The sequence below is a fragment of the Helianthus annuus genome, chromosome 9 (assembly GCF_002127325.2).
Source record: "Helianthus annuus cultivar XRQ/B chromosome 9, HanXRQr2.0-SUNRISE, whole genome shotgun sequence".
NCBI lineage: Eukaryota > Viridiplantae > Streptophyta > Magnoliopsida > Asterales > Asteraceae > Helianthus > Helianthus annuus.
The window spans coordinates 188,697,379-188,712,319 of NC_035441.2; the positions used below are offsets into that span (position 1 = coordinate 188,697,379).

Below are 14,941 nucleotides of genomic sequence, written 5' to 3' on the forward strand. Positions count from 1 at the left end.
AGGGTATTGTAATACCCGGGTTTTATAAAACCCGACCCGAACCCTACCCGAACCCGGGTATATAGGGTATACATTTTTGGTAGAAAACCCGGACCCGGACCCGACCCGGTTTTTAAAAAAACCCGATTTTGTAAAACCCGATAATACCCGAACCCGATCCTACCCGAAACCCGGTTTTTAAAAAAACCCGATTTATGCACCACTAGTTGGGCATATGTTATATGAACTCAACTATCTAGAGCATCAACTATACAAATCACACTCAGTGACAGACACAGTAATTTTTTTATCGGGTGTAGAATACTTTTAACGATTTTAGGCCCCTAGCTATATAAAAAAATTCGGTTCATAGCGGGTCGGATCGGGTTGGGTCATGTAAAATAAAAGAACATCAAACTAATATATGGGTCATGTAAAACAAAAAAAAATCAAACTAAAATTTATATAATCATCAAAAACACGTCAAACGTCATTACAAATATATTTAAAATTGTGCCCTACAAGTTTTCATTTTTTGAAATCTATCCAAAACATCATATAGAGATACTTTTTTAAGCAAGTTGTTTCTCTATATAAATCGCTCATGGTTCCTATCACATATCTATCCAAAACGCTTTGGGAATTTTCACCCTCATGGTCCTATCACTTATAAATCGCTCCATAAGTTTATAAAACAACACCAAACACTTAAACAAAATAAACAATCATGTTCAACCATCATCCATAATTTTCAATTTTAATCTTTAAATATTCAAGCCTTAATTTAACTTTTTATTATTTATTTAAATAAAACAACAAAATTCTTAACTACAAGTCTAGAACAAGTGAACAACAAAAAAAACCATCAAAAAACATAAAAAAGATCAAACCCTTATATATATATATATATATATATATATATATATATATATATATATATATATATATATATAATTCCCCCTAATCATCACATAAAACAACAAAAAACAATCAATAAAAAATAAACCTACTCTAAGTTGGAATTCTGGTGTTGTTATTGTTGGAACGGCGGGAATTTGGAATTTTCCGGCCAAAAAAATTGTCCGGTTGAGTCACTTGGGCATTTTTTTGGGTTATTTTATTTAGCTCAACATCTTTGGGTTGGGATTGAGCTTGGATAATTAGGGTTAATAAAAAAAGATTGTAGATTGGGTTTAGATTGGGTTAAGTAATTAATTGGTTAAATAATAAATATATAAACTGTATTATATACTTATATATTAATAATAATCAGTGTTTAAAATTTTAATTTTTATAAATTCATCATTTTTTTTCTAAGGTGGGTGGTTGAAAATTTTTAAGGGGTGCAGTCGGGATTTCCGGCGAAAATTAACACTAACTTTTTTTTTCAAGTGTTGCGCCCGCCCACCCACAAAAAGTTGTGTGGATACATGCTTTCTATGGTAACGTTTGTGCTGTGTATATTTCCATCGACAAGTTAAATGTGTAATAGGGACCATTTTGGTGTTCAAGCTATCTTGGGACCAATGCCACAATAGTCAACATTGCTATCTACTTTTTCCGAGTATTCTATGCACCCACTTTTATAGTGTAAAGCGAGCCACACATTTCACTTCATCCACGATTGTGTTTTACGTATGATAAGATATCCTAGCTATGTAATTTCATATAATCATGTCCATCTTAATAATGCCAAAAACTGATTAGAAAAGTCATAAAATATACTTAACTTTATGAGTTGATTTAGATATACTTTACTTTATGCCCTGTTAATCAAACTACTCTCAAACTTTTTATTAAACTAGAGATAAAAAAATTAAATAAAAAACGAGAAATGGGAGTAATTAAAATTTGCCTAGCTAGAGGCTAGAATCTAAACATGCTTAACGTGTCAATTATATGAGTCCAAAAAGAGATGTATAACAACATGACCCTCACCCATTACCATTACCATTACCTTTACCTACGCCTCACTTTTTATTTCTCTCACAAACAAACAAACTCATCATTACTTACCATCTTTTCCGGCGACTTTCCGATGGCCGTCGACAACTTCTCCCGATCAGTTCACACCGGACTTCAAATATGCAAACGAATATCCTACGGAAAAGACAAGGCTTCAATGACTGCTCCAAAGGCACCCTCCATGAAGAAATCATCTTCATCTTCTACATCCTCGTCGTTGCGGCAGCCGGAGAATCATCTTCCGACGGCACCTATGGTTTACGCGGTCATAGTTGATCCTTCTATTGTTGATAATCCGGATATTTGTAGCTACCAGCCCTATGTGTACGGTCATTGTGATCCTCCGGCGTTGGTTCCGCTGCATATGCATGGAGTTACGATGGAAGTTGACTGTTATCTGGACACTGCGTTTGTTACGGTTAGAGGAACTTGGCGCCTTCATTGTGTAGCGTCGAGTGCAAGCTGCGATTGCAAGATTGCGATTCCGATGGGTGAGCAGGTAATGTCGATTATGTAATTACTTAATTTAATTCCGTTTCTGTTAATTGCAAATTAAATTATTGTTTACAACTTTGGAAGATTTAATGTCTATATGATTGTATTTGTCTGTTTATTTATGTACAAAAAAGTAGGACTAAAAGTGAATAAATTCTAAGTATAGAAATTAAGTATTGATTATTTTAGTGTAGTTGATTGACCAGAGTGCATCATGACATCAAACAAGTTAATTTTTTTTTTTTTTTTTGAAAGAGACATCAAACAAGTTATGGGAGACACCTTTGTTTGAGGGCATGTTTGGCTAAGCTTTTTGAACCAACTTGTTGACTTATTGGCTTTTTCAAAAAGTCAATAAGTCAAAATATTGTTTGGCTAATTGAAAAGTTCTTTTCAAAACAACTTTTCGGTAGGGAGAAAAAGTCATTTTTAAAAAGTCAGAAATTTGTGACTTTTTAGAGCTTTTCAACACAGTTACAAATTTACCCCCTACCAAACAACTTTTCAATACGAAGAATGTCCTTTTTAGTAATTTTGGCTTTTCCCAACCAATAAGCTAATCCAAACACTTTTTTAAAAACTCCTTTTCAAAAAGTCATAAGTCAATAAGTTCTTTTAACAAAAAGTCTTTTTTGAGTTAAATAAGCTTAGCCAAACAAGCCCTGAGTTTATCATAAGTATTCGGAATCTCGTTGACTGTTAAGTAGAGATGAGCATTGAGTACTTGGTACCAATGCCGAATTTTTCGTACTAACTTTTTTTTTTCTGTATCAAATCGGTATCCATTTTTTATCATTTTCAGTACCAGTTTGGTACGGTATTGATATTTTACCGAATTTTACCCTCCCTAACAAATATTTTTGGTACATGTACCCATATGGCAAATTTCGATACCGGTATAAGCCCCTAAGCAAGGGTTCCGTCAGGCTCCAATTTTAATTTTCTGAAATTAAAAAAATATATTAAAGTCAATGATCTCTAGATCAAGTGGTTGAAGGTTTGCATTTCTCTTGAGAGATGCAGGTTCAACTCCTACTTGGTACAGAGTGAGACACTGGTGGGCAATGATAAGAGACCCAGGGAAACCTGGGTTGGATCCTTGAGCCAAACAGGTTTTACTGGTAATTTCACTGTCGTGCCTACAGGCGGGTGGGTTACTGGGTTTTTCCCGGAATTGGTGGTGGACTCGGGTTACTCTCAGAGTACTCCGTTTGTCTAGTAGGTGCCCCGAGAGTGCTCGGGATTAATTCTGTTAGCCGTTAAAAAAATATTAAAATTTTAACTTTCTAGAAATTGATTATTGGCTCCAATTTAGAGAGGGCAGTTTTGACTTTCAAAATAAAGTACATGTCACTTGGTCATTTCTTCTCTGGTTCACGAAAATCACATACCCGTTCTTAAAAGATTTCGATTTGAAAGTTGGAGTGAATCATTGAATTCTTTCAATCTGAAAGTGTTTCACGACTCTTTGATCAATACGAATATTTATGTTCTAATTCCCCAACATTAAAAATCCCTAATTAAAGGGTATGGTCCTAAATCATACGCATGCGAGACCATGCCCATATTAAACCAAATTGGTAACTTCCCTGACCTCGAGCCGGTTAATCAGAAGTGTTTCAAGTCGCGCGCGAGGTCAGGACCAACAGAAGATCAATTTTCACACTTAGTTCCTTGGACAAAAGCCCTGGTTTCCTTGACCTTGAGCCGATTGTAAGGGATAAACTCGGGGTCGCGCGGAGGCAAGGAGCGGGTAAAAATCGGACAAGTACGAAAGGTACAAGTGGCAGAGCAGTGGGCCAATAAGCATCCAACAGACTGTACCTGATCGTGCTGCACGATAGACAATCGTATAGGAGACAAAAATGTACACAACGACGTATGCGTGACACTAATTAGCGTGCGCCGACCACTGCTCCATGATCTCCACTTAGCTGCGCTGCTGATGACAGACAACAAGGACAATCGTCAGGACATGTGGAACCTTTCAGCATGCGCCAGCTACCCTCTCGCCTGGAATCACTAACCGTCGTGGCAATCGGGACATAATGGATATTCCTTGTTGTCGTCTACAGCCCGTCTCCTCACAAACCACCTCGGCTATAAATAGGGAATTTCACCTTCAGGTTTAAGGATCGCTCTCTTGCTCTCTCACTTAATACACACACTATTATCCCCAAAACCGATACTTATTCTCACGTCGGAGGGTGGTTACAAGGAGAACCCCCCTTATTCTCCTCCTTGTAACGAGCAGGATCATCGCAGCTGTTCTTGACGAGACGAAAGAAGATTAACCTTATTTTGTCAAGGCATAAACCACAAACTAATCACCGGATTAGTTTGGTGTTTCTTCATTGGCGCCCACCGATTTTTTATAATCACTTTTCATCTTCTTTCTGAGCTTTTACTCTTGAACAATAGCAGATCAAGGTGTTCCTTTTCCACCGTTCGGTTCACACTCTCAAATAGGTACGACAATAGGCAACTCGCATGCCCAAAACCAACCCATTGACGAGTACGCCGAAGGGGAATGCACAAACATTGGAGCCATACGCGCAAGCGGTACTCGTACCGCCCAAAAGGTGACTCCAACAAGTTTTGGCGCTGCTCCTTTAGCATGCGATGTCAGGATTGCCAGAGGGGGAAGCTCCCGCCTCATGGTATGCAAAAAGTCAGGCAACGCTGAACCTTATTTACGCACAACTGTACGCGCAACAGGGGCAAGCACAAGCCTAAACGGTGGTGACACCAATGCTAAGGCAATAGAACTATGAGACGCCGCATCAGGAGCGCGCGCGAAGGTAGCAATATGAAAGGTCACCATTGCCTCGAAGGCAAAGAGCTCGCAACACGCGCGACACTTACGATGAAACAGAAAGTTACTATGACACTCACACTTAGTCACATCGAAAAACTCCGTTGAGTAGCCGGCTCGGGCCGCGCAACATAACGATGAGTGGGATAAAAATACTAACGAAGCCGACTCTACGTACCAACAGGAAGACACTTCATCGGCTTTCAGCCGTTTACCGAAGAACCATGAGTCTTACAAGCCAAAGACGCGCACAACGTACAATGAATTGGCAGAACATGATTTCAGCCTCGTTTACAAGCCAGCAGCACCAGAGCATTCCAAGTTCATCCGTAACATCGCTCTAGCACCATTGATAAAAGCCAAACTTCCACAAGCCGTTGGTAAGTTTAACGGCTTAACTGACCCAAATAATCATATCCAGTTGTTTACAATTGTTGGCGTAGTGGGTGGATGGACCATGCCTATGTGGTGCCATCTTTTCGTGCAAACCCTCACAAGGGCGGATCGCGCGTGGTTCAAAAGCCTCCCTGCAGGTAAAATCAACTCATGGCCAGATCCAAGACAGTGTGCCGGCTAGAGACCCATATGGTCCATGGAGGACTGCGAAGAAGCGCGAAAAGCTGGGGCAAACGCCTGATTGATGAATCATGGCGTGAACAACAAGTCGTATTTCTGGTGGTACGCAGGGCCTCGCGCCACACGCCCCGTCGTTATCACCGGCATTTTTGGCTATTATGAGACAAATTACGTCTTCATTGATCCGGGGAGCACGACCGATATCATCTATAAACAATGTTTCAATCAGTTCGATCCAGAGGATAAGGCGCGCTTGGAGCCGGTAGACTATCCCCTGTCAGGTTTCTGCAATGAAACAGTTTTTCCTCTAGGTTAGATCTCTTTCCTGGTCACACTGTCAGACGGGAAGCATTCAAGAACGACGGAGGTAAACTTCATGGTCATACCAGTCAATTCAAGGCATGATGTCTTGATTGGTAGAGAAACCCAAGGTCATTTGAGCATGGTGACGTCCACCCCACACTCCGCAGTCGGTTTCCCAACTGAAACTGGGGTGGCGATCATGTATTCAAAAAAAGAAGTAATGGCAACTGATGAAGCTCGACCGACAAAAGCAAGCAGGAGCACCCGCACACAGAGCCGGAGAAGTGGGTTTTGAACTGTTAGAAATATAAACTTAATTATGCTTATTTTAGTTATGTAAATTATCGATAAGTGAACATGTTAGATATGATAAGTAAATTGTATGTAATAAGCGGGTGTTTAGCGGGAATCGGATTTCAAATAACTGCTCCAGCAGTTACCCGCCAAAACACAACCGCCATATCCTGTGGTATTTATGTAAACTGCCGGCAAATGTTGTTGGTATCAAGACAATTTCTGTTAATCAAATTGTCCACCCTTTTATCCTTTCTTTCGATCCACACCGTATTTTCTGCATTAACCATGTCTGAAAATCAAAACCATGTATCCGCTGCACTTGCAAGTTCATATGATCAAGACAAACTTGATCTGGATTTCCAACATAGTGGTATCAGAGCCACGGAAAGACATGATGCAGGAATGAAACCGACCAACACCGTAATGCCCTGCCAACACTGCATAGATGAAAAGAATGAAAGAAAACGACGATCACGACGAGAAAGGCTGTGTTATTATTGTCACTTGCCCGGTCATCAGATTTACACTTGTAAATCCAAAGAAAATGACGAGGAATCACAACTCATATGGCAAGCAATCAACAACGGAATAAGAACCCAAAGAGAAGAAGTTCATTGCCGAGAAGAAATGATAGTCAAGGGTACCGACGGCGGACAATGGAACGATATCTGGTATGTTAATCCAACGTTTTGTCATCATTTTGTGAACAACATAGATGTCTTTAAGAGAGTGAAACACATCATGGGGGTAGAAACACGATCCGGAATGAATAACTTCTTATTCATCCGAGGAGTGGGGATAGCCGAAGTAAAAATGGGGAATGAAACACTAAGCGTTCCTAGTGTTTTCTATTCACCGGACATCAACCGAAATGTTCTAAGTTTAGAACAATTAACGTTACAAGGTTTTACAGTCCGGAGAACCGGTGATACATGCAAGATATTCCCTATGTTCTCATCTCCGGTGATGAACTCTAAAAATGAAGCGACAGGGTTAACAAAAGAGGAAGAGTTAGGGATAAAGGAGAAAGAAAGGTTGCAAAACATGTGTGGGATAGATGATGAATTCAAAAACGACTATTTGAATTCATATTTCGAAACCCTCAATGTCTCGGATGAAACCGAGATTGATTGGAATCTAATGATCTTAAAATCATTGGAGTTTCATGAATTTAATGATTGTAAGGCTGTGATAAGTATGTTAGACGATCGCGAATACGTATTCAAGTACAAATATGAACTGAGTAAGAAGTTCGAAGAAATGGTTAAATGGTTTTTAACTGAATACTTGGGAATCACTCATAGACCATTCCCTCCTTGCACCAAAGACAATCATAAGATAGATCTACTGGATCTGTATACATTAGTCGATAAGGATGGAGGATATCGTGAAGTGACAACAGAAAACTTATGGCCAATCATTGCTAAAGATATGGGGTTTGAATACAAAGATGGTGATTTCATTCGTATAGTTTATGCTATGTACTTAGACACCTTAGAATACTACTACAAATTCAAGAAGGTTCAACAGAGAGTGCATGATAAAAGGATGGTGAGTGAAGAGGATGAAGTCTCAAGAGGGGATCTCAAGAAGACAAACAGCCTGGGAAGCGGCCGACATGATGCTGCAGAAGAATTGCACAAAGAAATGGAACCAAAACAAGTAGCGTTTTATGCAGGTGTGAGGGACGACAACTGGAATCAAATGAAGAAACGAAAGAGATTCAATTTCAATCAAGCAAGATGGGCCGTTGAGGAAGCAAACCGAAGCGTGATCAAACAAGCTCATAAGCATAACCAAGTTTAGAGGGGTTATGTTAGAAATATAAACTTAATTATGCTTATTTTAGTTATGTAAATTATCGATAAGTGAACATGTTAGATATGATAAGTAAATTGTATGTAATAAGCGGGTGTTTAGCGGGAATCGGATTTCAAATAACTGCTCCAGCAGTTACCCGCCAAAACACAACCGCCATATCCTGTGGTATTTATGTAAACTGCCGGCAAATGTTGTTGGTATCAAGACAATTTCTGTTAATCAAATTGTCCACCCTTTTATCCTTTCTTTCGATCCACACCGTATTTTCTGCATTAACCATGTCTGAAAATCAAAACCATGTATCCGCTGCACTTGCAAGTTCATATGATCAAGACAAACTTGATCTGGATTTCCAACATGAACCGAAAGTATCCTAAGCAAACAGTGACCCTTGGTCCTGCAATGTCCGAGAACATTCGATCGTTCCTAAAGCAACGAAAGAAGATTAACCTTATTTTGTCGAGGCACAAACCACAAACTAATCACCAGATTAGTTTGGTGTTTCTTCACTAATTCTTTGTTTGTTGTGTAGCCGATATTGTTTCTATCTGAATTCTGAAATGTTTTCACCATTAAATACTATATTTTTGGTTCTGAAAAGAACATGGTTTGGCTAACAGGGTTCAGTTCTAGGTATAGAGGTGGAGACCCCTAGAAGATCATATTCTACTCAGTTTGCAACTGCACAATCCGAAAATGATGTAACCAAAACAAGTAATGGGTATCTAATGAAAGGCAACACATACATGCTCAAAATTTTCCAGGTTTTTTCAACAACTTATCATTATAAATTATGATTTAACACTTAGTTTTTTTATTTACTTACTCTTTGATTGTCTAAATTACAAGGTTGAGGGAGGATCACATATCCATGTTAATGTTAGATGGTCTCAAAAGTTGTTGTACCAAAATAATGAGTTCTGCCTTAGTGTGCCTTTCACCTTTCCGGTTCATGTTGTGCCGGTAGTGAAGGGATATTCTATGAAGGAAAAGGTGTTGTTAAATGTGAACTCTTGTACAGATAAAGAGATCATGTGCAATGTTTCTACTCATCCTTTAAAGGTATGCTGTTTGTTTGAACTTTAGCTACGGCAAACTGCACGGAACAGAACTCATCTTTACTTTTTATTATTGATTTTTATTTTTGTTTTTGTTTTTGTTTTCTCCCCTTTCATATTTAAAGGAAACTAGACGACAGGCTGGCGAATTAGGCTTCTCATACGAGGCAGATGTCCAGAAATGGTCTAGTCAAGACTTCTATTTTTCTTTCTCTGTAAGGCCTCATATGTATCAAAAGGAGTAAATATGCAAATATGTTTTAGGCTTTTAGCAACTGACATTTCTTTATAGGTATGCGAGGATGATATCTTTGCTGGTGTACTACTGCAGTCTCCATCTTTACAGGATTGTGATCAGAGAGATGTGTTTTGCTTTTATCTTTTTCCTGGGAGTAACAAAAGTATTAAGGTTAGTGGAAACATTTTGGCGTTTCATCATACATCGTAGTTTCCTCATTTGTGTGATTAATATGAACTTGCACAGCCTTGGAGAAAGGAAGTGGTATTTCTGGTAGACATAAGCGCAAGCATGCAAGATGACCCTCTTGAGAGATCAAAAGATGCGGTGATTGGTTGCCTTTCAGAGCTTAATCAACAAGATTCTTTTAACATCATAGCCTTTAATGGAGATATTCAGTTATTCTCGTCTTCATTGGAATTAGCGACAGATGAAGCAATTACAAATGCAACTAAATGGATGAACACAAATCTTATTGCTGCAGGTGGTACAAACCTCCTTATTCCCTTGAAACAGGTATTTTTCACCTCTTGATGTGTTTTAAATTTAATCCTATTTGGCACTAACGATTGCTTTTGAAAGGGAAAACTGCATAAAACAGAAATGAAGTTTACATTTTTTTTTTCTTCTCAAATTTAGCAACCAAGCTTAAACTAGGTGCAAAAAAACTAACATACACTTTACTACCTCCATATATTGTTACTGATTGTAGTGAATGACGTGCTCCGCAGTTGATGGTCGCTTTGCTGCTTTTTTTTTTTAAGTTATTGACGTCACATCTTACTTGTCATTTTAGTGTACATGTATATGCCATGTGACATTTAATAGACATATTCTGAAGAGATAATTCTGATTTGGTGGATTATCCATAAAGTTAATTTAGGTTCAAGATAATTCAAGTTCGTTGGAGATACATATAGTTTGGTTTAATTAATTAGTTTGAATTATCTGTTTATTAGATAGGTTTATTCAGTTGGTTTATTTTATTATTCAAAATAGAGTTTGAGTTGAGTTAGGATTAGAATGCGTTTAGTATAAATATACGGTTAGGTCTATTGTAAATGGTGTGCTTTAATTGATAAATAATAAAAGAGTCGAACAAGTTTTTTCAAATCGTGTTTGTGTATTTGATCAAGGGCCTGATTTTCCAACATATTCAAATATATATTTTTACTAACAGATCTTTTTTCTATGATAATAACCTTTTGAAACATATTAGCATATTTTGCATATATAGCAGCTGGTAATGGCATGGCATCAACTAGTGCCACAAAAGTAATTTACAGGTAAAGTCACATAAGACGAGACTGGTTGCTAAAATCACTAGCAATTTGTAAATTGGTTAAGACTTAAGAGAGACTTGCGTGTTTAAATTGGTAAAAAAATTAGATGATCCTTACTTCTTATTCCATCTAAAAATAACTGTTTAATGTTGCTATTCCACATCTGAAACTGTATGACTGATTTTTTGATGATCATAATATCCAGGCATTGGAAATGGTTGGTAAAACTGGTGAATCTATTCCTTTCATATTCCTCATTACTGACGGTGCTGTTGAAGATGAAAGAGATATTTGTAATATGATTAAAGATCACCTTATGGAGGGAGAAACCGATTGTCCTCGAATTTGCACATTTGGCATAGGTGATTGTTCTTGTTGAATTCATAACTACAAGTTTATATAGTTTCATAAGTGTTTGCTATTTCATTTATTTTCATTTCTATCTTTTCTTTTCTATGGGCGGTGGGATTGTGCCTTTTTATTTATGCTTCCAAGATTCTCAGGTTCATACTGCAATCATTATTTTTTGCAAATGCTTGCACATATGGGAAGAGGATGCTATGACGCTGCATATGATGTAGGTCAGTTTCATCTAGTACCATTATCTTAATTAACTAAAGTTCTCTTTTTACACATAGTGTCATGTCAAATAATTGTTTTGACATTTTTTGACCAGATTCAATTAGTGAGCGACTACCACGAATGTTTAATAATGCTTTATCTCCTGTACTCACAAATATAACCCTTGATGCCCTACAAAATCTTGACTCAACCGAGGTACATTTCTTGACACACCACTTGTACTCATGTCACTTGTTAAAATATATGGTGCGGTCAACCCGTGTATGACATTTGACCATTTTTTGTTAAACTTATTGCAGTTGTATCCTTTTCGTATTCCGGACTTGTTTGGAAGTCCGTTAGTTGTATCAGGTCGATACCATGGGAATTTTCCTGATATCGTTACGGCTAGTGGTATCAGGGCTGATCTCAGCACTTGTGTGATTGATGTCAAAGTGAGGAAAGCAAAGGGCATATCTTTAGACAGGGTAACACATTAAATAAATTTCATATCACTTTTACACTATTATAACACTTCAATTTATCTTTGCCCGTTCCGTAGTTTTAACAGTTTGTTTTAATGAATAAACAAAATTTAAGGTTTGTGCAAGAAGGGAGATTGATACACTCACAGCACATGCATGGTTATACCAAAATACACAGATAGAGAAAAAGGTTTGCTTATTTATTTTTGAGTTAAATGCCATTTTAGTCCATGTAGTTTGGGCCATTTTACCAGTTTAGTCCAAAGGTTTCATTTTTTGCTTGTGGGTCCAAAAAAGTTTCACTGTTGCCATTTTAGTCCACTGGGTTAACTTCATCCATTATTTCTGTTAATGAGAAGGGCGATTCGGTCATTTTATATGGCTGAATTGCCTTTCTAGCTAACAGAATTACATTTAAAATGACCAAATTGCCCTTCTGGTTAACAGGAAAAATGGATGAAGTTAACCCAGTGGACTAAAATGGCAACGGTGAAACCTTTTTGGACCCACAGGAGAAAAATGAAACCTTTGGACTAAACTGGCAAAATGGCCCAAACCACAGGGCCTAAAATGGCATTTAACTCTATTTTTCTTATATACTCCATTAAAAAAATGTGTGGTCATCATCATAATGTTCACCAAACTCCAGTTAATTAGACTGTTTTATTGGTCACAGATTGCTAATATGAGCCTACAAATGGGAGTTCCTTCTGAATACACCTGCATGATTCTAGTTCAAAGCGACAAAATAAAGCTAGCCCTTGATACAGTTCAACTAGAGGAGGTACATAATATAATAAGTTTAGTAATATATGAAACTATAATCCTAATTAAGGTAATAAAAAAGTAGCTAGTACTACTTTGACTTTTGAAGTCTAACCTAGTTTTGTCAAAGGCTGGATTGCTAACTCTCACATCATTTATTGAATATAAATTGAACTGCAGAAGTGTTCGAAGTTAGAGAATCGCAAGATGATATACCTACGGAATATAAGTGTTGGATTTGGTGACTTGAAGGCAACGATTGATAATTTACCTCCGGGAATTGTAGATTTAGAAGTAAACGAGCCTGCAGGAATAATGATGCAAGCAGCTTCCTCTTGTTGGGGTATGTTTCTTGATCGATGTTGTTGCATGTGTTTGATCCAATCATGTTCCAGAATGAATGATCAATGTGCCATTGTCCTCACGCAACTGTGTACCGCCCTTGCTTGTTTTGAATGCCTCAACTGGTGCTGTGAATTATGTGATTGTTGTAGTGATTTTTGTTAATAAAGAGTAGGTAACTTATAGAATAAAAAACCAAATATATACCTTATGTGCTATATGGTTATGTATATTCTATTCACCGATTTTTTTTTGTCGTGTCACTCCTATGGCTTCTAACATTATGAGTTATCAACTATATATGCCGTCAAATTATGCTGGGTAGGAGTCGAAATTTGCTTGCATGTTATTGTGTTATTTGTAATAAGATGATCGATCGGAGCATTTGCTTGGGAATAAATAGTTACCAAGTTTGTTAGAACCAGTTTCACTTTATTTTTGGATTGAATCTAAAATATGGCGTCAATCGTTCTCCATGGACTAGCCTTTCCGCTAGGGGTGGCAAAATCAACCCATGCAAATTCAACTTTGGGTTAGGATGGGTATTATTTTTGTAGTAGATGGGTTAAGTTGGGTTAACAAGAATTGTTAAATGGGTCAAGATGGGTAACTTTAAAAAATAACAAAATAACATGTGGGTCAGGATGGGTTTTCTTCTATATTACTTACAGGCAGCAATTCAATAAAAACAAGTTGAATTACATGTAAAAATTGAGATCGAAATGATATTAAACGTCAAAATTCAACTTAAAATCTCACAATTGCCGATACATTCTCCAGATCAGAACAAAATTTGTGTTCAGCCGACGAAATATAAGAAAATATTAAGCCAGCCGGAATCTCCATTTTTAAAAAATCCAAGTAAATGATCAGATCCATAAATCGATTAACAGTCAAAAATAAAAATCTAGCACAATAATAATAAAGTTTTAAAATGAATAATAGTTGAGGCTCAGGTCGAAACGGTTCGGTTCGAAACGGTACTGGTCGAAACGATTCGATTCGAAACGGTACGGGTCGAAACGGTTCGCGTCGAAACGGTACGTGTCGTAACGGTTCGCGTCGAAACGGTTCACGTCGAAACGTTGGCGTCGAAACGGTACTGTTCGAAACCCATCTTTTAATTTTTTTAAAATTTTTTGATTTTTTTTATTTTTAGGCTATCATGGCCTTGACAAAAACCCATCTTGACCTAAACCCATCCTAACCCATTTTTTAATAAACTCATTTTAACTCAAAGCCATCCTAACCCATTACCAAAACCTACCCAACCCACCCATTTTGCCACCCCTACTTTCCGCCCTCAGGGGTAGGGGTGGTTATCACTCACCACCCATTATCACTCGCAACATCCAATCAATTTCCGCCATGTTATCAACCACTATTCCATCACTCACAACCTTTTTTAGTGGAAATGCCCATCCAGTGGCGAAGCTTGAAATTTCCGACCGGGGGGTCGAAGACGTATATACCAAAAGTTTCTATAAAACCGGGGGGGGGGGGGGGGGGGGTCAAAAAAGTATATACCCAAAAATTTCTATACGAAAATTACATACTCTCCACTATTGAGTGAAAAGTTTGGGGGGTCGGCCGCCCCCTCCCGCCCCCACAAAGCTACGCCCTTGTACCCATCACTCACAACACCCACCAATAAACCCTCACACCCCCTCACATCCTTCCTTCCATCACGCGTCAAATAAATAACGAAAATTGAAATTCACGCGTGGAATTTAAGCAGTGGCGGTGGTTTGTTTGCATGTATCATGCGTGAAAGTTGTTTATCACGAGGAGTTTTTCTCCCACCCCGGGTCCCCTCATAGTCACTGGTCTTGTCTTGTAATGGACTCATAAGGGGAGCGAGACCTATAGATACGATAAAATTCTTGCACTTTACACCTTTAATTAACCATGGAACTCACACGACTAATCTCACAACTTGAGTAGATACAAACATTAAA

At 37.9% G+C, this 14,941-nt stretch overlaps 1 protein-coding gene across 1 annotated transcript; it reads left to right on the plus strand.

Annotated features, from left to right (window-relative positions):
- Positions 1–1,881: 1,881 nt before the first annotated feature.
- Positions 1,882–13,305, plus strand: LOC110880287. The gene is made up of 13 exons (XM_022128865.2): positions 1,882–2,443; positions 8,872–9,015; positions 9,101–9,313; positions 9,435–9,524; positions 9,602–9,718; positions 9,794–10,063; positions 11,036–11,192; positions 11,334–11,411; positions 11,507–11,607; positions 11,712–11,879; positions 11,992–12,066; positions 12,553–12,660; positions 12,822–13,305. Exons 1-13 carry the CDS (start codon positions 1,895–1,897, stop codon positions 13,146–13,148), a joined length of 2,397 nt encoding a protein of 798 aa, XP_021984557.1. The 5' UTR covers positions 1,882–1,894; the 3' UTR covers positions 13,149–13,305.
- The last annotated feature ends 1,636 nt before the right edge of the window (positions 13,306–14,941 follow it).